This window comes from Pimephales promelas, chromosome 21 (genome assembly GCF_988280905.1).
Source record: "Pimephales promelas chromosome 21, fPimPro1.hap1.1, whole genome shotgun sequence".
In the NCBI taxonomy this organism is placed as follows: domain Eukaryota; kingdom Metazoa; phylum Chordata; class Actinopteri; order Cypriniformes; family Leuciscidae; genus Pimephales; species Pimephales promelas.
This window is the reverse complement of record NC_142789.1, coordinates 12,240,094-12,263,934: the sequence shown is the minus strand read 5'-3', so window position 1 is coordinate 12,263,934 and position 23,841 is coordinate 12,240,094. Positions and strand designations below refer to the sequence as shown.

Here is a 23,841-nt window from a genome sequence, read left to right as displayed (position 1 = left end):
AATTTTTTTCCCCCCTTTGAAGGTTATGCCAAAACACTATCGCTACTACTTTTGGCCAAAATGGTGTTGTACGATTAAAGGTTCTCTAAGCGATCCTGGGTGTTGACGTTCGGAATATTTTCAAACAAATCGGAGGCTAGCTAGACCCTCCCTCCTCCGCATCTCATCTCCTCCCCCTCCCTTCCGTGCTTTCTGAAATAATTGTGAACGTGCATTTCTAGCTAATTATATCCTTGTGTGGGTTTGGTGAACATAAGCGTCAATTTAGAAGAAAAAAAAACAATTTAACGTTACCCACCTGTCCAAAACAAAAACAAAAACAGAGCAACCTGACGTCGGACTGGAAGCCCTTCTGCCGCCGGAGTTCTCGCCATCGTTCAAAAGCTTTGCTACCGATGTAAGTTCGGAACTTCGCACGTTCTTTATCCGACTCCTTCTTTTTAATTTGTTCTTCAGAACGACGTCTCTTTGGTCGTGTGTCGGCCATTTTTCAAACTTCCCTCTGATGCTTCTCTCTCCTTCACACACACACCCCCTTCATGTGCACGCGCACTAACCCCCCAGACCCACCCTCAAATACTTCTTGCCAGTGATTGGCTGGAACACTGTTTGTTAGGTTTCGTGGTCCGGGTGAGACATGATTGTTTTTGTTGCCGTTTGTGGAGCCTGTGGTGTCTACAGAGACCGCGTTTTTTTACAGTGTGTTTAGGGGACAGGCAGGTAGCCGATAGTGAGGAGACGTTTGATGTATGTGACAAAAAATGTTTTGGCCCCAGATCGCTTAGAGAACCTTTAATAATATTTAATGATTTTTTTTTTCTGATTACAGCATGACAGTCAAGTGGAAACTGCAAATATATAAGATTTATTTGCAATGTCCTAAACTGAAAATAAAGATGGTTAAAGTGTCAAATGATGTTCACACCACAGCTGCTACTTCCTGTGATACTGTAGTGTATAGGAAAAATAGCTCATTGTCCAGTTTAGAGATTACAGAAGTCACTTTGAAACCAAGCAATTTTCTCTTGGTAAATGCAAAGAAGTTGTGTGACCAACCCGGTGCAAAATCTGGAAATCTTTCGCCCTCTTGAGAAATTCCAGATTGCTTGGATTTCTATTGAAATGACTGGATTTTTCACCCACGAAAGTTCGCTGACTGACTGTAAATAACCACACTTTACACAGGACATTTTCTAATTTGGAATTCATTTGAGAATAAGAGATGCATCTAAAGCGTTAAGGCAGTTAACCAAAAACATTGTTTCCTTAGAGGATTTATTATTTGTTTATTAATTTGCAATTTTTCAGAACACGAATGGTGAAATATGTTCACATTCACCGATATTCGGCGAATTTGCGCAGGCGCATCCAGAAATCCAAAAGAAATTCACGCAATCGGTAAAAAAAAAAAAAAAATTCGGTTCCAGCAAAACGCTGGTTTGAAAGTGACTTTTCTTTTCTGTGACTTTTACCTGCGACATTTCGCCAATGTGACTGCACCTTTAAGGTTGGTAATATTGTACAAATAAAATGAATATATATCTGCCATAATGAGACCTAGCTGCCATCATATAGGATAGGTCTACCCAAGTAAAGCAAGAGTAGGGCAATATTAATAATTAATAAAAAGAGGAGATCACACTGACGAGTTTGACTTCTCAAGTGATAGCGACGCCCCTGTGAACGCGCGTTCATCTCGAGCGCCGCTAGCCTCTCGCGCAGGCAGGCAGACCTCTGATGGCGAGCACAAGTCAACAGCACACTGAGGTGGCGATGGGATGCAGAGATCCTGGTAAATACTTGCATACATTCGTTTAATTTATTCTTTAGATGTGTCAGTATCGAGCGCTACATCATCTCTATAATTCCTGAGGGAGTTTTCGGGGTTTCTCTCTGAGCTTGTTACTGTAAAGTGAGGATGTGGTAATTGGCTCTTGTTGACGGTAACGTTACTGTGTCGCATTGCTGTAGTCACTCACCAGCAGACACAGACGAGAGTGATGTGCATCAGCCATGAACACATGCGTTTGCTAACCAGAAGAGATTCTGAATCGCAGCCACCACTGCATCGTGTGTGTCCATGTCAAAGGCGTCAAGATCTTGTGTGGAGGTTGCGGCGGCTTGTCTGCAATGCAGTGCTGAGAGAATTACCAAACGCACATTCTGTCATTCCTGCGGTAACGGACGCTACGATAACTTTTTGGAAAACAATTTCACATTCGACGGAGATTACAGAACTAGAAGGTTTTGACACTTTAGTGCGACGTGCAGACTTGAACGGTCACATAACTGCAAGCGCGCGACGCGTTCTAGTGTGTGTCGCGTCGCGTTGCTGGTAGTAGGTTATAGTTAGGGATGAGGCGACAAACTGACTCTAAATCAGAAAGCAATGCTGCTCAGCACTTTTTTTTGCAGTGGTTGTTTTATGTCTGTGAATTTTTATATTGAATATACATTGAAATGTGTTAGTGTTTGGATTGAGTGTTTAAACGCATCATTGTGAATATATCTGCATACACCCAGACGAGTCATTCTGCCCACTCAGCAAATCCTCACTGTGAAATAGTGATGCAGGACCGGTGTCTGAACACTGTTTATAACCTGTTCTGTAAATGCATGTTATAGACCTAATTGTAAACAATTCACCCATGCATATTTTATCTTAAAAGAGAAAAGTGACCATGTAAAGTCTAATCAAAATTTGCAACTGGATCGTCTGGTGAAAACAACAGAGTTCTCTCTGGTGTATGCATGATACATATTCATCATAATGATGCATTTGAACACAATTAAATATGCAATTAAGTATGCAGGACTCCTTCAATCCTTTAGTCCCCTAAATCCTGCCCCTCCACTTTTTGAGTGCAACACCAACATCTCAAAATCCAATCAAGAACTAATGAAAATCCCCACTCTAATTATTTTTTTTTCTCTCTCTCAATAATCTGTTACACTCAGGACCTCATCCAACCGTTGTTATTTTTTTTTTGTTGTTGTTATTTTTATTTTACTTTTTTTCTATTTTGTATTTTGTTATTTTTCCTCTGTGTACTAAAAAGGAAAAGCAGTTAAAAAAAACTAATAAATATTCCATTTGGCTGTACGACACTACGCAGTAAAAAAATATTGTTGGTTTAACTTAATAAATGAAGTAACCTGGTTGGGTTAAATTTTTAAGTTGATTGAACTGGAAAAAGTGAGTTAATACAATGAAGGAGATTAAGTTAATCATCAGAAACTCAAAATAATAAGTTATCTCAACTAAATAAAGTATTTAAGTTGATTTAAAAGAAAAAATGTTGTGATAACAAATCTTGAAAATATTTTTTTTACAGAGTATATATGAAAGAAAAGATTGCTATTTATGTTTCATCATGACTTTAATACAATAAGTCATTCCCTTTTTACCTTTTAACCACGTAAAGCCTGGCATATGAAATAAATCAAAAAGAGAAATCAGAAAAATCTTTGTTTTTAAATGGAAGAGTTTATTGAACTCTTAAATTTTTCAAATAAAATAAAAGGATTTCTTTTTTTATTGAGTATCATATTTTATACATTTGGTTTTTATGGCTCATATACTATTGATGTATATATATTGAAAGTATGCTGTACATAATAAAGTTTATCATATAGATAAAGGGAGACTGACCTTTTTTAGCTTTAAAAAATAATAATATAATTTTTAGTAATTTTATAATAATTAAAAAAAAAAAAACTCTTATAAAGGTCTCAGCCAGGAAGGAAAAAACACCTTAATTTTATTCAGAGGCCGAACTGAGCAAAAATAATATTCGTAAGATATTTAAATGCTTATGATCAAAGATCTGTCGTTTTTATTGTGGGGGCTTAAAATACACACTATATATATATATATATATATATATATATATATATATATATATATATATTTCCAACAATATAAAAGTTATTCTTATGTTTAATTTATAAAAAATAAAAAGAAATGAATTCACAGCAAAAAACGTGTGTACCACGACCTGAAAGTGAACATTTTTACTAATATACTAAAAGGCCTTTTACTTGCTTTAAAAATATATTGGCATGCAGATTGTGTATAACTGGAATTTTAGCAACGTTTTGATCATGTTGATAATAAAAAAAAAAAAACTTGTAATATAAAAAATGATAAAATAGAGGCCAAGCAGTCCCTGACAAATCCACCGACCTGCTGGCAATTAATACATCTGACTCATCTTTTGGCAGGACTTTGTGCAGACCATGTCGTGATGGTCTGAGGATAAAACACAGCGCGGGGTGGGCTAAAATATGATCAGCAACCCTCTCGCGTTGAGCTCCCTTCACTGAGACTATGAGGCAAGCAGTGACCGCCACTCTGTCTGTGTGGGGCGAGAGGCGATTCGGGTACTCCACCCTCAAGGACTCCAGCGAGTCTCTGCTAGACGAGCGCAAGCTGAGGCCTGGTCTGAAAGAGGACTCTGTCATTGAAGAGAAAGAGCGGGCAGAGAATGAGCAGGAGCCCCTGGAGGCTGTGCTGGGACTCCCATCGTCCCCTGTGGAGGACACTGAGAGCGCGGAGCCCTCAGACTCGACGCTGGAGTCATGCCAGGAGCATAAGAGCGTCTCTAAGAACGCTGACTCTGGGGGGAGGAAGGGTTCTCTAGGTGCTCTGCCTGTGCAGCGCTGCAGCTCCCTGGGCGCTACGGCCCCTCAGTGGGTCCCTGATTCTCAAGCACCAGCGTGCATGAAATGTGGATCCAAATTCTCCTTCACCAAAAGACGTCATCACTGCAGAGCATGTGGGAAGGTGAGAGATGGATGCGATTCTGTGTGACCAAATTGTTGTTTACCTTCAAAACATGAAAAGTCTGTTTGGTTTGCAGGTTTTTTGTGTGGTTTGCTGTGACCTGAGATTTAAGCTGACTCATCTCGGTGGGAAAGAGGGGCGAGTCTGTGTCACATGTCATTCAACTTTGATTAGCCGTGAGTGTCGTGATGGTTTCCGCTACTTATGTGCTTATGTACTGTTATTACACATTAGTTACAGTGTTATAATGATGTCATTTTACCAGGGACTCTTCGCAAGGACCAAAAGAAGGTTTGGTTTGCAGATAATCTCCTTCCCCAGTCTGAAAGTAGAAGTGCCAACAGCTCTCCCATTCACAGGAGTGTGTCTCACACACAGAGGACTGAGCTCGCTCAGGCGGTATGAAGGGAGATCTTTCTGCTTTTTTTAATTTTATTTATTCCTTTGAATTTTTTAAGTAACTTGTTCAAAACACTCTTATAAAGACCCTATTTAGATTTTTATTTTATTCTTATTTTTAATTTAATACCTTCATCCACTTTAAACCTTCATGTCACTTTAAAAACACTCTTATAATAATTATGTTGCGATTATTTTATTAAAATAATAAAAATATATAATACGTTTTTTATTTTTTTTTGCTTTTTCAAGGGGAAATTAATTCAATTACTGTAAGTAATTACTTAGTAATGAGTTAAACCCAATACTCTTTATAAGGACATAATATAGAGGATTTTCTGTTTTTTATATATATCTTGAAATAAGCTTTAGAAAAAAGGTTTTCTACCTCATGGCACAGTTATTTTATGTATAGTTATGTATAGTTATTTTATGTATAATTTTATGTGCAGTTATTTTATGCACATATTTATTTATTTGCTGTAGGAAGTGACTGACATTAGAGCAGGAGATGAAGTCAGAGATCTTAATAGCAACGCCACAAAACCCACTCCACCAAAGGACCTTCCCCCTATTCTGACATCAACAGGGGTCAAAGGAGGTATGTATTTTTTTGTATTTTCTCCACTTTTTTTTTGGAAATAGGCTCATTTTACAACTCGCCCAGAGTTAAACAGATGGGTTTTACCGTTTTCGAATCCATTCAGCCGATTTTCTGATATTTAGAAGAATATCAGTAACCAGACCGTTTTTGGTCCCATTGACTTCCATAGTATATTTTTTGCCCTACTACGGAAGTCAATGAGACGTCTAATACGCAGATAAAAATACGCTGGTGTGGACTAATATGCCGGAGTGGATGGAGATCATATTCGTTTTAATTCTCCTAAAACAGGACCCAAAACTGACCCCTGAGGGACACCCTGAGATAAAGGCACTTCCTGATCCTGACAGACATGCAGTCTGTTAAATAATATGCTGTGACATATGGTATCGATTGAAGCATTAAGATCTAACAGAAGAAACAACTTAAAATACTACATTTTTGGTAATTCATGATACGAAACTATTAAAGGGTGCACTTTTATTTGTTTAAACTCACAATAACAAGAAAACGCTGTGTCTTTGTAAAATAAATCAAACAGGATGCGCTTTCAGCCATCTCAGTGTCTATGAACTTGAGCGTGTCAAAAAACAAACTCAGTCTATACTTGCCTCACAGACATGAGAAATATTTCTATAGAAAGCTTGAAATGTCGAGTGATTGTCAACCAAAATAGTGGAAAACAAATATTCTCAGATTATGTAATCTGTATGAAACGTGCAAATACTGCGACCACAACGTATGTTGAGTCAGCATCTGAAAACATAATCTATAAATTAAAACATTTAGACAGTCTCCTTGCTGTTTTTTCACGACACATTCATAATTAATACTTTTGCCTGTGCGCTGTGGGAAGCTTTATGTGTGCGCTTGAGCGAATTTAGTTCATTTATGGGGCATTACTATATATGAAGAGTTCAGATGCAAAAGCCTCTAAGTGCCATTTGAAATTTTCTTCTAGAATGATCATTTTTATCAAACTTGTATATTTTAGTTCAGTGATTTCACTTAAATGGCAATGATAATTACCTATTAATTGTTATTTTAAGTGAAATTACTGAACTTAAATATACAAGTTTGACAAAAATCATCATTAAAGAAGAAAATTTCAAATGGCATTTAGAGGCTTTTGCATCTGAACTCTTCATATACACATGCTATTAGTTAACTAATCTCTTAAATGAACGACTACTAGTTGACTAGAAAACTTTAGTATAGAGCAGCCCGACATTTCCCAATCCGTCATTCATTACTTTCTTCTGTGGAACAGAATGATTTTCCATATAATGAATGCATACAGTGGGACCATAAGCTTACTTGTGAAACTTCTAAAGTATTTGATTGAAGGTTTGTAAGTGATTTTGAGGTTTTTGAGGCTGGTGCTTGTGTTTTCTCTGCAGACTATACCCTGGAGGAGAAGAGAACGGAGTCGTCACTCTTAGAGGAGTTGGAGAGGGGTCTTGCAGAGCCTCTGGTCTTTGTGCTCAACGCCAACCTGCTGGCCGTGGTGAAGATTGTCAGCTGTATGTTCCCAATGTCTCACTTTTGCTTTTGGTGATTTGACATGTGGAACCTGTGCGAATCGGTATGGTATATTATATCGTGATTGAAGCTGTTCTAGTCTGTGTAGTCAGTCATTTCCAAACCATCACGTGTGTGTTTTCTCAGGATGTGTGTGCATGTTACATCTGATAATAATATGCTGGTGTATTCATGTGGATCGCTGTGGTGATTTTGTGTTCCTGTAGATGTGAACCGCCGGTGCTGGTGTGTTATGTCGAAGGGTATGCATGCTGTTGGACAGCCGGAAGTGGTCATTTTACTGCAGTGTTTGCCTGAGGAGAAAAGATTCCCAACGGATATTTTCAATCATTTCATTCAGATCTACTGGGATGCCCAGACAGGTGACACTTGTATCAGATATTACTTGACCATTAAACTTTGATCAAACATTAGCAATGACTTGATAAATCTTGATTTTGCTGTTTCTCCAAGCAGCAGGAAAGCTTCTGAATCACCTAAGTCACTCTTTGGTATCCCGGGGGTTTCTGGGTAATAACGAGCATGCAGGCTTTCTTTACGTGCGTCCGACATTCCAGTCTCTGGAGGGCCTGCCGCTACCTGTGCCGCCCTTCCTGTTCGGACTCCTCATGCTCCGTGCCGAGGCTCCATGGGCCAAAGCCTTTCCACTGAGACTCATGCTGCGTTTAGGAGCGGAGTACAGATGTAAGAAAACCGTCTCAAAATAAGATACATTATTTAGTAGATATAGTAGATACACAGAACATTTCTGTGGGTGAGATTGTTATATGTTTGTGTTTGTTTTATGTGATATGTTTCTGAAAGAAGTTTTGAAGCTGAATTTTTAGCGACAATATAAAGTTAGTATTAAGTTACTAAATTGTAAATATATAATATAAAGTTACTAAATAGTAGAAAAACAAGTTTGTTTTAGTTGATGTAAATAGTTATTTTAAAATACATGCCCTTTTTATCAAATCTATAGTTACTTAATTGATACAAGATCTGTTAAGGGGTCAAAAAATATTACAAATGCAAAAAGAGAGACTGTAAAAATAAACATGTTTACCTATATATATCTATATATCTATCTATATATATACGTATATATATATATATATATAGTTACTAAATGGTTCCAAAATATATATACAAAAATTTTAAAAATGAAGAACATGTTAGCATTTTAAGTTAGTAACGAGTTTGTTTTAGTTGATGTAAATAGTTATTTTAAAAGATCTGCTCCTTTTTATCAAATCTATAGTTACTTAATTGATGATACAAGATCTGTTAAGAGGTCAAAAAAATATCACAAATGCACATATACAGTATATATATACACACACAGTATATATACAGTATATATATATATATATATATATATATATATATATACATATTTGTGTGTGCTGTATATAATTATTTTGTATATATAAATACACACACATGCATGTATATATTTAAGAAAATGTGTTATTCATATATAAAATATTTATATAATATAGATTTTGTATTTATATACAGAATTTAAGCGCAAATAATTCTTAAATATATACATGCATGTGTATATAATTATTTTGTATATAATTATGTATAATATTATACAATATATTATACAAATATATTGTATAATATTATACAATATATTATACAAATATATACGCTGTATATAATTATTTTGTATAAATAAATACCTATGCATGTATGTATATATTTAAGAAAATATGTTATTCATATATAAAATATTTATATTTATATAAAATAGATTTTTTATTTATATATATATATATATATATGCAGAATTTAAATGCAAATAATTATTAAATATATACATGCATGCATAGGTATTTATTTATATAAAATAATTATATACAGCGCACACACAAATATATTATGTAAACACAGACTTTTATTTTGGATGCGATTAATCGCAATTAATTTTTGCACAGCCCTAAATTATATATAGTTCCAAAATATGTACAAAAATATAAAAAAATGCAGAAAACACAACAATAACAAACAAACACCCTAAAAATTCCCCTAAATGCCTGATAATAAAATTTTATCAACAGACATGTGAGAATAAAGTATTACCCCTCCCTCCCCATCCCCCTCCTGACCCGCCCACCTGGAATATCACTTGCACCTTTCAGCTCATATCTGGAGCCGGGCCTGCATGAAAGACATTTATAATGATTCATAAGATTTCTTTTCCATCACAGAAAAAAATACATTTAAAAATGTAACAAAATAGAAAACAGCTATTTTAAATTGTAATAATATTTAGCAATTTTAATGTTTTATTGTATTTTGGATCAAATAAATGAAGCCTTGGTGAATCTTAGACTTATTTTTAAATATGATTTGGGTTAACTATTTACATAACTAGCTATTTATTATTTGGATAAAATGCTAATTGAGATGCAGCATACGATCTTAAAATCTCTAATATCAGTCGTAATCTCTGTATGCATCATTTTAATGACCCCTGACCTCTGGAAGTACACTGAGTCGTTTGTTTGTTCTGCTGCCCCGTAGTTTATCCCTGTCCCTTGTTCAGTGTGCGCTTCAGAGAGCCTCTCTTCGGACCCGTCAACAACAGTATCATGAGGCTCTTAGTGGTGAGACTAATGACCTGTTTCATTTATTATATCCTGTCATACAGCGTATGTAGTTTGTATGATGTCTTTAAATGTCTTTTTTATCCTGTTTTGACTTTCAAAGGATTTCCGTTTTTACCGTTACACGCTGCCGACGGTGCCGGGGCTCGTGGTCGATCTAGAGGCTAGAAGCACCTGCATAAGAATCCCTAAAACACGTCATCCAGAGGTACCATAACTATGAACTGCTCAAAATAGAAAATGCATCAGGAGTACCATGGTATCATGTCCAAAGCCAGTAGATGGTTTACTTAATGTCAGAATGTATTGGAGTATCAGAAAGATTATCATATAGATATAGGCAAACCTAAGGTAATAATTCCTTCATTTCTCAGTATAATGTGTCATGTCTCTGTTTCTGCTGGTGTTTTAGCTGCTGAAGGCTCTGAATAAGTCTAATGAAAGAGTGCTGGCCCTGGGCGCCTGCTTTAATGAGCAGGCCGACTCTCATCTCATTTGCGTGCAGACGGCAGATGGACAGTACCAGACCCAGGCCATCAGCATTCACAGCCAACCCCGCAGAGGTGAGCGAGAACATCCCAACACCGGCGTGAGCTTAGACACTACTGGAATGTCTGTTGGCTCTTTTTAAATCTTCATGAGCCCCTAAAATTATCTGGACACTTTTTGCACCTACAGCTGAACAAATGTTTTATTTTCAAGAAAGGTAGCGCAAACATATTTTTCAAGCAAATCATTTCACAAAATTAAGGTTGAAATGGTACTGGTTTTACAGACTTTGTGGAACATGTTCTTAAGCCCTATTCAGACGATAATTGATTGTCATCAACTTGTAATTACGGTTTCTACGAGGACGTGACGGGAATCTTGTGATTATGGTAATCACATCATGGCGTGAACGCATCTTCAGATGGCGGTTTGTTCTCGTGAAGGAGCAAATATCATCCTACGAACCCGGGAATGCACTGCTCACTTGGTCAGTCACATGATTGTCAGCTGTAAACAAAACGTTATTGCTTAGACAATTAATACATTTATATTTCATTTATTAATAGTAAACTATTTAAATATCCTATTTTAAAATGGGAAAATTGACATGCTCTGTTTTTATTTTAATTATGGATGTCATGTCATACATTTGACCTAGGTATTTGTTCGACTAGTAAAATGATTTGAAATGTATAGAAAAGTATATAATATAGTAAATATTTATTGAATACTATAATAATGGACCATTTCAAAAGTATCCAGAATAATGAAAGGCTCCATATTTGAAATGCTTGCACATCACTGCAGCAGATACTGTATGGTACTTGGCAGTGGTCAAAAAGCATTTATAAAATGATTTTGGATTGATGTTTGGCAGGGAAATCAGAAATGACCTTACTTCCCTCGTTCGAAACCGTCTGAATAGGGCAATACGGTTGACATATTGTGGTTAATCAGCTAGGACACCCGTGTAAACTTCATACATTCACTAAAATGTAGAGCAAAAATGACTTTATAAATGATTTAATATTATCTCATTATTTAATATATGACCCAAACAAAAGACAACACGTTTGTGAATGTACACATGAAAGGACTGATACAATAGCGTCTTTCCTTAAACACTCACATGAGGGCGCTGTCTGACAGTCTTGGAAAGTGCGTTCATTTGCAAGTGTTCAATCGTTTGTTGTATTCTATGTTGACTGGATTGCTCTCACTGAATTTCAAATCTTTGTTTCTGTTCACCTTTCAGTCACCGGCTCGTGTTTTTTTGTGTTCAGTGGAGCGCTCAAACCTTCATCAGGGTACTTGGCCAAGTCCAGCATTGTAGAAGGTTAAAGATTTGTTCATTCCTATTGTTTCTTGTTTCTAACTTCAACATTTATTTAATATTAATGCCTTTCTATCTACATTCTATCTATTCGGCTATATCCCATGTGTCTGCTTATCATTCCAGATGGCTTGATGGTGCAGGTTACCATGGAGACCATGGGCGAGTTACGCCGATCTCTACGGGACATGAGAGACTTCACAGTCACCTGTGGAAAACTCCACCCTGCAGAGAGGCAGGAAAATGTGCACATTCAGTGGCAGGATGAAGAGCCGCGCTTTAATAAAGGGTAAATATACATATATAGTAGAATAAGTTTAAATCTGTGCTAGTTGCCACTCATTCTGTCTTGTATCTCACAGCATTATCAGCCCCATTGATGGAAAGTCTATGGAATCTCTCACAAACATCAAGACCCATCAGCGCTTAGAATATAAAGCCAATGGGAAGCTCATACGCTGGACTGAGGTAAACACTGAACATGCTTGTGTTTGGGCTTGAAAAAGGGGGGAAAAATCAGTTGGTTCGCTCCAAGCAGAATAAGTATTTTAACGTTTCTGTTCATGCGTTCCTTCTGTAACATTATCGTATGCTGACAGAGTGTGTCTGCTTCCTGAACAATGTTAGGAAGAGCGTTCCAGAGTTTTGGTGCTAATTAGGAAAAGGATTTACCGCCTGCGGTTGATTATTGTAATTTTTTGTACCGTAATTTTGAGATAGATAACAATAGACGTGAAGGACTTTTGTCATTGTAAAAGGGATACTCCACTTTTTTTTTGGAAATAGGCTCATTTTACAACTCCCCCAGAGTTAAACAGTTGAGTTTTACCATTTTCGAATCCATTCAGCCGAAGAATATCAGTCACCAGACAGTTTCTGGTCCCATTGACTTCCATAGTAGGAAAAAACATATACTATGGAAGTCAATGGGACCAGAAACTGTCTGGTTACCAGTGTTGGGTGTAACTAATTACTGTAATTTAATTACTTTTCCCTTGAAAATGTAAAGGAAGGGATTACTCTTCATTTATCTGTAATTTAATTACAGTTACTTCTGATGTAATTGAGGTAAATACTGTGTATGGATCAATCCGATCTCACAGCGATTCGTATACATTTTATGAAGTGTCTAAATCGCACGACCGCACTCGTACAAATTCGTATGAATTGTTGTAAAATATGTATGAAAAAAGTGTGAAATGTCATGAGATCAGATATAAAACAATAGTGGGTTTAACACCAAAATGTATAGTCTGATGTTAAAAAGTATATTTTTATAATGTAACCTTCTTCACCTTGGTCAGTTTAAGGATAATTCATGCAATTTTATAGTATTTATTTGAAATAATTAAAACAGATTCATGTCTATTCTTGTATTATTCAGCTGGTTGAGATTGAAATGGGATAGTGAAAGTAATAAGTGTCACGATGCAGGAGGAGGCAGACAAGGGGTTGGATCCAAATGCAGTGATTTATTAATAACAGTGAAAACTAAAAGGACAAAATACAAACAAAGGAAATACCCACGATGGGGAAACAAACCGCAAACACGGAAAACATCAAAGGTAGCACAGGCAGGATAAACATGAGGAAGAGCACGGAAACAGGCGTCCACAAACATCAACGATCGACAAGGGAATGGAGAACAAACAGGGTTTAAATACACTGGAGACATGATGATGACAAACTACAATCAGGTGAGCACAATGACACAGGGCTGGCAGTGATGAGTGCTGGGGATCATGGGAAATGTAGTTTTAACACGAAGACAGTGAAACACGGGGCGGACAACAAGGGATCATTACATAGGCCCCCCTCAAAAGGACCGGATTCCAGACGGTCCTAGAGGGGAAAAGACCCGAAGAACCAACAACAAGAACAAAAAGACCAAGGAGTGAGGGGGTAGACCCGGGGGAAAACAGACAGATGAAGGGGGGCACAAAGGAAACAGAGACAAACCAAGGAGATACAAGGGACAATTAGAAAAACCAAAGGGACGCAAGACAGGCAATCCAAGGGAGCACAGAAAACAGACAGGCAGTCCAAGGGGGCAACGTGTGGCAGATAGACAGTCCAGGGGGGCAACGAGGGGCAGACAGGTAGTCCAAGGGGGCACAGAGGGCAGGCAGGCAGTCCAGGGGGGCACAAAGGGCACTGGGTCAGGGGGCCTGGGAGGTGGCCACAGGACAGGGACCGGTTCAGGAGGCCTGGGAGCTGGCCACAGGGCAAGGACAGGTTTGGGTGGTCTGGGAGCAGAGCCATAGGAGGCTCTGGAGGCGGAGCCGTAGGAGGCTCCGGGAGAAAAGCCTTAGGAAACTCTGGAGGCTCAGGAGGTGGAGCCGTGGGAGGCTCAGGAGGCTTTGGGGGCGGAGCCGTAGGAGGCTCATGAGGTTCTGGAGACGGAGCTGAGAGAGGCTCAGGAGGCAGAGCCGTAGGACGCTCTAGAGGCTTGAGAGACGTAGCCCTGGGAGGCTCGAGAAGCTTGAGGGGCGGAGCCCTGGGAGGCTCGGGGGAAGGAGCCCTGGGAGACTCGAGAGACTGAGCTCTGAAAAGCTCGGAGGGCGGAGCTCTGGAAAGCTCGGAAGGCTCGGAAGGCGGAGCTCTAGAAAGCACGGGAGGCGGAGCTCTGGGAGGCTCAGGAAGCTCGGAGGGTAGAGCTCTGGAAAGCTCCGAGGGCTCGGAAGGTGGAGCTCTGGAAAGCTCGGGAGGCGGAGTTCTGGGAGGCATGGAAAGCTTGGAAGGCGGAGCTCTGGAAAGCTCTGAGGGCGGAGCTCTGGAAAGCTCAGAAGGCGTAGCTCTGGAAAGCTCGGGTACTGGCACTAGCTCTTGGACGGTCACGGCTACTGGCGCTGGCTCTTGGACGGTCATGGCTACAGGCGCTGGCTCTTGGACGGTCACGGCTACTGGCGCTGGCTCTTGGACGGTCATGGCTACAGGCGCTGGCTCTTGGACGGTCATGGCTACAGGCGCTGGCTCTTGGACGGTCACGGCTACTGGCGCTGGCTCTTGGACGGTCATGGCTACTGGCACTGGGACAGACAAGACCACAGGCGCTGGCTCAGGGGCGGTCGAGGCTACAGGCGCTGGCTCAGGGACGGTCGAGGCTACAGGCGCTGGCTCGCTGGCGTCGGAGGCGACAGGCGCTGGCTCGCTGACGTCGGAGGCTACTGGCGCTGGCTCGCTGACGGCCGAGGCGACAGGCGCTGGCTCACTGACATCGGGGGCTAACGGTTCGCTGACCGTGGCAGGCATGGGCTCTGGCTCGCTGACCATGGCAGGCGTGGGCTCTGGCTCGAAAACCGGGATCTCGAAGGGTGGTTCGTCGGGCGCGAGTTTCTTTAAGACGAGACTCACGTACTCCCTCCACGTGTGGTCTCCGTGTTCTGGCGCTTCCCAACACTGGGCTGATGGTAACCCGATCCAGTAGATGGTCTTCAGGGTAGCGTCGTTGAACCCGGAGTAGATGGCGACTGTGGAGAAGAGACGCGAGTACTCGCAAACGGTCAGATCAGCCTGGGCCAGTTCGATGAAAACCGCTGCTGGATCCATTATAGGTCGATCGTTCTGTCACGATGCAGGAGGAGGCAGACAAGGGGTTGGATCCAAATGCAGTGATTTATTAATAACAGTGAAAACTAAAAGGACAAAATACAAACAAAGGAAATACCCACGATGGGGAAACAAACCGCAAACACGGAAAACATCAAAGGTAGCACAGGCAGGATAAACATGAGGAAGAGCACGGAAACAGGCGTCCACAAACATCAACGATCGACAAGGGAATGGAGAACAAACAGGGTTTAAATACACTGGAGACATGATGATGACAAACTACAATCAGGTGAGCACAATGACACAGGGCTGGCAGTGATGAGTGCTGGGGATCATGGGAAATGTAGTTTTAACACGAAGACAGTGAAACACGGGGCGGACAACAAGGGATCATTACAATAAGTAATTAAAAGTAATTAAATAATTTTTAGAGAGAGTAATTTGTGCAGTAATCTAATTACATTGTTGAAGAGGTAATTAGTAACTAGTAATTAATTACTTTTTTAGAGCAACTTACCCAACACTGCTGGTTACTGATATTCTTTGGCTGAATGGATTCGAAAATGGTAAAACTCAACCGTTTAACTCTGGGGGAGTTGTAAAATGAGCCTATTTCCAAAAAAATAAGTGGAGTATCCTTTTAAGAGATCACTCAATAGTGGGGAACTAAAACATTTAGTTATTAGCAAGATTTTAAAATGTATGCAATGTTTAACAGGGAGCCAATGCAGTGTTGACAGGACCAGGCTCAAAACACCTCAAAGGCACAAGCGAAATCGAATAACAAACTGGTGTGACATCATTTTGTACAAAATCAAGCCAAAACAAAGATCGTTTAGAGTTTGTTTCGGGAGTTTGAAACAGCTTGCCGAAGCTGCCATTAGTCTGTGGCGAGTACGTAATGGGTATGTGCGCTCTGCCCTTTTTCACATGGAAATCTTCTGTTTCATATTTCCTCTGCTGAGTCTGTCGGTCAGATGTCCGCGAGTGGAAACAAAAACTGGAGAGCTGCTTTTTATGTAGAAATTGAAGTGTTATTCTAATAGAAAGCAACACAGATGCTGTTTTTTCATGTTTAATACTGTAAAGCTGTTTGGTTTAAAGCATTCTATTGCATGAAGTGCTGTATACGTGATGCGACTACTTGGCTGGCGTGTTGAATTGCAGTGCTCGTGCAAACATCCAAATCGCTATTACCTGATGCTTTCTCAAGTGCTGTTTTCTCATCGCTGTCATTTTTGCTGCGTGTTTATTTTATTGTTGAGAAGAAAGAGAGCAGCATATATTTACGTATTTACCTCACATCAACAGTATTTTCAATTTTGATATTTTTTAGGTCAAACCGTTCTTTGACCTAAAAATGTCAAAATTGAAAATACTGTGGAAACAAAGACACCTACATCTTGGATGCCCTTGAGGTAAGCTAAAACATATCAAAAATTAATTTCAAAGTGAACTATCCGTTTAATATAACCACTGCTTTCAGCGGTGTCATGTCACTAGTAATACCCACTTTGGCAGGTTGAATTTTATATCACATACATTTTTTAATTGCAGTCTTTCAAAAAGGCATCTGAAGTTATAGACTAAGTGCAATCTAGTGTTTTAAGAAATTTTTTTTTTTTGATACATAGCGATACTACAATACCAGCTGCGCGCTTTCTAATCCCAAAAGCGATTTGACCCACACTCAAAAAAAGTTCTCTTTAGCCTTTACTCACTCGTTTCATTTGCTCCGGATGATGAATTTTGGCGTGGGATTGTGCGTATTGAACATAATTTTACTCCTTCCCGCAGATTTTGGGCTCACACCCAAAGTGAGTGTTCATAAAGGCACTATACTGTCTATATAAAACAGTGTAATGGATCCAGGTCTTAAAGTGACAGCAGTTTAATATGCCTGCTGCCAAATTATGATTAATACTTAAAATATTATATGGCGGTTTTTCTCTATGGTGTCTGTCAAAATTGTGGCCATGTGAAAATGCTGAGTGGGTAGTGACTTCGGAAAACCACTAGCCACAGTGACCGTGAGCAAGACAGTTCACATCAAGCCCTGAATATAACCATTATATATAAACAAAATCTTCCTAACAAAAAAAAGCTTCTGAGAGCCACTTTCAACAATTGGTTAATTCATGTTTTGATGTCACAGGTGTTTTACTTGCTGAAAGACCAACATCCAAATGGTCTTAATAACCACACCAGCCACAACCGCCTATCAGAACGTCTTGCACGGGCATTCTGCTTGGCGCTGTGCCAGTCTCTCTGTTTGCTGAAGGAGGACGGCATGACCAAACTGGCATTGAGAGTAATTCTGGATGGCCAGAAGGTGAGATGGCGATAATTATGTCCACAGCTGTGATGCCCCCCCTCCATCGAGGTATTTTATTAAACACAGAAATAAACCGTTATATATCAACAATAACAATTTATTTATTTAGCAGCATGGCATCATGACTTTGCGTAAACATGTGTTATCTACTGTATATGCATTTTGAGCTATCTGCGTGTATGTCCATGCCGAAACGAACCGTCATCTTTTGCGTGTATGTCTACGCCGTTAAATGTCCAAGTGATTCCGCGTGTATGCACACGCCGTTAAACGTACGAGCGAAACGAAGCAAAATGTAGATCTACTTTCTTAGGATGGTAGGGGAAGACTCATAAATGTTATTAACCCCAGTGACAGGTAGGTTTAGGGACGGGGTTGGGGTAGGTCATATATTTATATATACAGTAATAACGTTAAAGTCATCGGCGTTGATAAACACGCTAAAAAGGCGATTATGCGTGTTGATAGCACGCCAACAATGGAAATACGAATTGGCGTGACACACACGCCATCTCAAGAAATTAGTCTGTATTTATTGTTAAAAAAGTCATATTAAATTAAAATGGAACAATTTACACTAAATAAATGTAGTTATTGTTGATAATTAATCATTTATATTTACAAAATTTCTGCCTTCATTCTTCAAAAGAACTACTTTTCTCTTTTCATATACTGTATTTCATCTATTGACTTTTCCAAGTCTGCTAGTTGACTACCGTTTTATTACTCCTTTACGCATACTTAGAACTATTTTTTTCAATCTGAAATTTAATCATAGATTCAACTGTACACTTGAGCTGTTTTAATTACTGTAGTTCAGTATTATGTAAGGGCAGGTCAGGAGTGTAGCATGTGAGTGTTACGTATCTGACATTCTCCCCAGTGTTCTACTTTATTTTAATAGTGCTGTATTTGATTAGATATATGGGGCTCTTAATCTATATTATCTTCATTTTTTTTTTCTTCTTTAATCTTTCAGATGGAGTTTTTGGCAGGCGGTAACGGTCAACGCCTTCCAGCTCCGTACCAGGACTGTCTTAACCAATCATTAATGTCCGTGGTGCAGAGTAACTCTCAGTACCAGGGTCTCGCCGCCTGCCAGCTAGAGCTCATCTTCTATATTCTGGAGGATACGTCATAGAGACGGACCACCCACTGTCACATGTGCCAACACTCCCAGAAACCTCATGAGTATAACCTTTGAGTTTAGTATAATTTGAGGGTGGAATGTAGTAGATGTCCCCATGGGGCAGCTTATTTTAGTAGTTTATTCAATACCCCACTGCTCACTGTGAAAATGTCGGGGGTTACAACATCAAATGGCTTTAAAAACTGCTGCGTCATCACTAGAGGTCGACTGATGTATCGTTTTTGCTGATTGATCGACACCAGTAACAGGTCGTAACAGTAATCTTAATAGTAACACGTACGACTTGTCTTGTGATTGCAGCTTCATGTCTCACTATTATGAATATTTTGACTTAAAGGGGTAGTTCACTTTAAAAAAAAAAAAAAAAACAACTACTTACTCACCCCCATGCCATCCTAGATATCCATGTCATTCTTTCTTCAGTCAAAAAGAAATTAAGTGTGTGATAAACATTCCAGGATTTTTCTCCATATAATGGACTTCAATGGGAACCAAACGGTTCAAGGTCCAAAAGACACTTTCAGTGCAAATTGCAAACTGTTGAAAGGGCTTTAAACGATTCCAGACTATGAATAAGGGTCTTATCAAGCGAAACGATCACTCTTTTAAAAAAAAAAAAGTTTAAGTTTTATAAGCTCAAATGTTCGCCTTGCTCTGTTCTGTGATGCACTTTTGTGACTCTCCTGTTCGAACTCGTTTTCAAAATGAGTCAACTCGTTTCGTTTGTTGAATGAACCAAATGACACGAAAAAAGATTCGCTCATTTTGATGAACAAGTTCGAACAGGAGAGTCACGAACGCGCATCACAGAACAGCAAGTTGACAATTGACCATTTGAAACTTTATTTATTTATTAAATGAGCGATCGTTTCACTTGATAAGACCCGTATTCATCATCTGGAATCGTTTAAAGCCCTTTCAACAGTTTGCACTGAAACGGTCTTTTGGATCTTGAACCGTTTGGTTCCCATTCAAGTCCATTATATGGAGAAAAATCCTGGAATGTTTTCATCAAAAACCTTAATTTCTTTTCGACTGAAGAAAGAATGACATGGATATCTTGGATGACATGGGGGTGAGTAAATTATCAGCAAAAGTTTTTTTTAAAAGTGAACTACTCATAATTGTGGCCTTATTTTACACCTTTGCATCTATTTGTCTCTTGATTTTGCTGTTGTAACTTTATAGCTTTCGTGTGCGACTATATTTCTCGTAATTGCGGCATTTCTCATAATTGTGCCAATTTCTATTCACAGTAAAAAGTAACTGCGACCTCATATCTCACTATTGCAACTATTTTTCTTAATCGTGACTTTCTATCTCACAGTAGCAACCTTCTTGTAGTTATGACTTTAGTCCTCAAAATCACATTTAAATCTTTTTACCAATTATTGCAACTTTATTAACTTCAGTATTAACAGTACTGACTTCAACCAGTCAGTAATTATACTGGTTAAAGATGTTCGCATTCATTCATCCGATTAAAAAAAATGTCCTTTAAACATTGATTTCTTAGTTACAGGTATCAGCAAAACCTATTGTCGGTCGACCTCTAGTCATCACCCACGGATCATCTGTGACAAATCGAAGTAGCTGTCTGTAGTTTATTCTGTAGTCTGGACTCCTCCTAGAGACCTTGGTTTGGTTAGAGAAAAAAAAAAATGAAACCTAAGGCCAGATTCTGGTAAACGAGGACCAAAGTGTGACATAAAACATGATTCTTGAGCAAATGACTTTTATTAGCATGACCTGATATTGGAGAGAGAGACGTGGTTTCTTCAGTCTTCCACATGTAGAACTCATTGTAGCTGTGACGATTCACGAAATAGGCATGAGGATGACATCCTTCTGAGTCACTGTACAAATCCCATGTAAACGCCCTCTTCTCCCAACTTGCCGAGAGGAGCGCCCTGAACTCTGCCCTACATTAACGCACACCTGCTGGGAAAAAAAAAGACGAAAGGAATTTAGCCAAACAAAGGCGAAGCTTGGATAAACAGGAGTGCAAACTATACGCACAAACTCTCGTGCACTGTGAGCTTGAAGTCATTTGTTCCCACACGACCTCTTCTCCCTCGCACACATACGGCGTAGGACGCTTGCCCATCTGGTCTTCCTCTGTTGCTTTTCAGGAACTGAATGGACTTTTTGTTTACATCCAACATGCTGCACATACTCGAGATGACAGACGCAGATTATGAAGAAGTGCGGCATGCACACACACTGCGTTTCTTCATAAACCACATCCGATGGAAGCCGACCGAATGGCTGATGAATCCTAAATCCTAAACACCTGCAATCTTGTAGATGACAAAATGTTATACAAAAAGTATTTTAATATGTCAACCATTTGCTTTGGAGATGCCAAATACCTTGTGGGAATGTCAGCTGGAATTGTAGGTCAAATTCCTGACCTGCATGGATTTTATTGGAGGAGGAACTACAATGTGCCATTGAACAGCATAACTTACATGAAATAAACAGATAACTGTATTTTAAAATGGAAATGATTTATTTTTTGTATTTATTTCAATAGTAACGATATTTAACGTAACGTATCAATCCCGTTAGTCTCAACGGGGTTAGTTTCAATAGGTAAAACTATTTACAGATGTAATTCAAGTTTACTGATGTTGACTGTACAGTGTCTGCTATTGGGGGGAGTATGAAAGACACACAGATCTGTGTGTGTGTGTGTGGGGGGGGGGGGGGCATCTGTGAATTCGTTCTGTTGAGCAACATCAGCGAAGGATGCATCAAGTCAGGACCTTTTCCTCTTCTCTTCATACATTTTACTCAATAATTATTTTTTAGATTAATTTATGACAAAAAATATACAAATGGGGTTAAAGGCATTCATATCCCCATGTATGTACTTATTTAATGTACACATAAAAAAAAAACAAGATTTGAAAATGAAAGGTCCCAAAACACTCTTTGGACTCCATAGTGCCATTCTGCAGGTTCTCCTGGTCATCCGTTTTGGGTCTTCTCCTGAGCTCAGCTTCTCAGGCATTCTTCATCTTGCCGTTGAGAGTGCTTCCGTTCTCATGGTGCTTCTTCCCGTTGCTCTGGCCGTTTGCATGTACGCCATGGCCGTTTGAAACTAGCGACGAGCCGTTGGCCACTGTGGTGGTGGTGGATCCATTAGCCTTGCCGTTCTGGGTGAGCTGTTGGGTGTTCTTCGGTAGCCTCCTGCCCTTCACGTACGCCTGGTACCAGAAGTTCGAGAATAGCACGAAGAAGAAGGTCCCGTACATCCAGATGAGATGAATGAACAGAGGCACCTGGTAGTCGCAGCTCTCCATGAAGTACCACTGGGTTACATGAAGAGACACCAACACAAACTGAATCTGTTGAGAAGAGTAAGGAAGTCTGAGTTTTGGGGATAGTTTGTGGAAAACAAAATTAAATGTGTAATATTAATGCAGCTCTTTCCAAACAACACCTGTTCAGAGTTATCAAAGCTTGTTTCACCACAGAATAAAAAAAAATATTGCGACTATTTAAAGGAGTAGCTTTTATATGATGTCCATGTCTTTCTTTCTTCAGTCGAAAAGAAATGAAGGTTTTTGATGAAGACATTCCAGGATTTTCTCCATATAATGGACTTCAGTGGGAACCAAACGGTTCAAGATCCAAAAGAGAGTTTCAGTGCAAACTGTTCAAAGGGCTTTAAACGATTCCAGACGATGAAAAAAAATAAAAATAAAGTTTAAGTTTTATAAGCTCAAGTGGTTGCCTTGCTCTGTTCGTGACTCCTGTTCGAACTCGTTCATCAAAATGAACAAATCTTTTTCCGAGTAAATTCGTTCATTTTGTTTGTTGAATGAACCAAATGACACGAAAAAAGATTTGCTCATTTTGATAAACGAGTTCGAATTGGAGAGTCATGAACGCGCATCACAGAACAGAGCAAGGCGACCATTTGAGCTTATAAAACTTTAAAAAATGAGCGATCGTTTCACGTGATAAGACCCTTATTCATCGTCAGGAATCGTCTTTTGGACCTTGAATCGTTTGGTTCCCACTGAAGTCCATTATATGGAGAAAATCCTGGAATTTTTTCATCAAAAACCTTAATTTCTTTTCGACTGAAGAAAGAATGACATGGACATCTTGGTTGACATGGGGATGAGTAAATTATCAGCAAAAGTTTTTTTTTTTTTTTTTAAAGTGAACTACTCATTTAATCTCACAATTCTGACCTTTTCTCGCAATTGTTGAGAAGTAAGAATTGTGAAAAATCAATTCTGACTTCTTTTCTCAAAACTGTGAAATATAAACTCGCAATTGCAAGAAAGAAGTCACAATTATCTTTTAAAATGTCGGAAACAGTCATTGTAAAATTTAAAGGGTTATTTTACTCAAATGAAATCTGTCATAATTTACTCCCCTTTAAAGGGATAGGTCACCCAAAAATGAAAATTGTCTAATTATTTACACACCCTCAGTTTGTTTCAAACCAGTATGAATTTATTTCTTCTGCTGAACACAAAAGAAGATATTTTAAAGAATGTCAGTAACCAAACAGTTGATGGGCCCTATTTGACGTCCACAGTATTTTTTTCCCGCCGTGGGGCCCATCAACTGCTCAGTTACCCATATTCTTCAAAATATCTTCTTTTGTGTTCAGCAGAAGAAAGATATTCATACAGGTTTGAAACAACTTGAGGGTGAGTAAATGATGACAGAATTAAACTCCTTCACTCCCCTGATCCAGTGACTGAATTTGTAAATTGGATCAACCGATTCACTAAAAAGAACGATTCTTTCCTGAATCAGATTCTTCGATCTCAGACCTCAACTCACTTGAGTGGATTATCAGTGAATAATTACTTCAACTTCTGTTTGTTTCTCACAACGTCGGAAGCCTTGGAATAAGTTGAATAGACCACCTTTATGGCCTTTTTGGTCCATTTTGAAGCTTGAAACTCATGGAGTTTTGTGTTTTGGCGTTTTGTGTAAAGGTTAATAAATAATGACGAATCTCAGGGTGAACGATCCCTTCAACATCCACACAGGCGAGTTTTATACTGCTCTACAAATCG

The 23,841-nt window shown here is 39.0% G+C and overlaps 2 protein-coding genes across 6 annotated transcripts in view; one reads left to right on the top strand and one right to left on the bottom strand.

Moving 5' to 3' along the window:
* The first annotated feature begins 86 nt into the window (after positions 1-86).
* On the top strand, positions 87-21,696 carry zfyve9b (zinc finger, FYVE domain containing 9b). Of its 2 annotated transcripts, none has more exons than XM_039655546.2 (16): positions 87-1,792; positions 4,225-4,786; positions 4,863-4,962; positions 5,052-5,185; positions 5,672-5,786; positions 7,190-7,312; positions 7,538-7,693; positions 7,785-8,015; positions 9,849-9,931; positions 10,035-10,139; positions 10,344-10,494; positions 11,676-11,756; positions 11,880-12,042; positions 12,116-12,221; positions 17,461-17,637; positions 18,620-21,696. In XM_039655546.2, exons 2-16 carry the CDS (start codon positions 4,331-4,333, stop codon positions 18,779-18,781), a joined length of 2,343 nt encoding a protein of 780 aa, XP_039511480.2. In that variant the 5' UTR covers positions 87-1,792; positions 4,225-4,330; the 3' UTR covers positions 18,782-21,696. The 2 variants fall into 2 exon arrangements, with proteins under 2 accessions (XP_039511480.2, XP_039511481.2); XM_039655547.2 differs by having other exon boundaries at positions 1,440-1,792; positions 7,788-8,015.
* The window catches only part of elovl1b (ELOVL fatty acid elongase 1b), a 35,522-nt gene continuing 32,960 nt past the window's right edge, over positions 21,280-23,841 (bottom strand). For all 4 annotated transcript variants that reach the window (XM_039655548.2, XM_039655552.2, XM_039655550.2 and 1 more), the window contains one exon: positions 21,280-22,143. In XM_039655548.2, coding sequence (XP_039511482.2) covers positions 21,799-22,143 — 345 coding nt within the window. In that variant the 3' untranslated portion in view covers positions 21,280-21,798. The remainder of the gene's footprint in view (positions 22,144-23,841) is intronic.

Excerpts from the sequence above, each read along its gene's own strand:
- zfyve9b (XM_039655546.2), top strand. The coding sequence starts at position 4,331 with ATGAGGCAAGCAGTGACCGCCACTCTGTCTGTGTGGGGCGAGAGGCGA. Across the intron at positions 7,313-7,537 it reads CGTGGTGAAGATTGTCAGCT|ATGTGAACCGCCGGTGCTGG; the intron begins GTATGTTCCCAA and ends GTGTTCCTGTAG. Across the intron at positions 8,016-9,848 it reads TTTAGGAGCGGAGTACAGAT|TTTATCCCTGTCCCTTGTTC; the intron begins GTAAGAAAACCG and ends GCTGCCCCGTAG.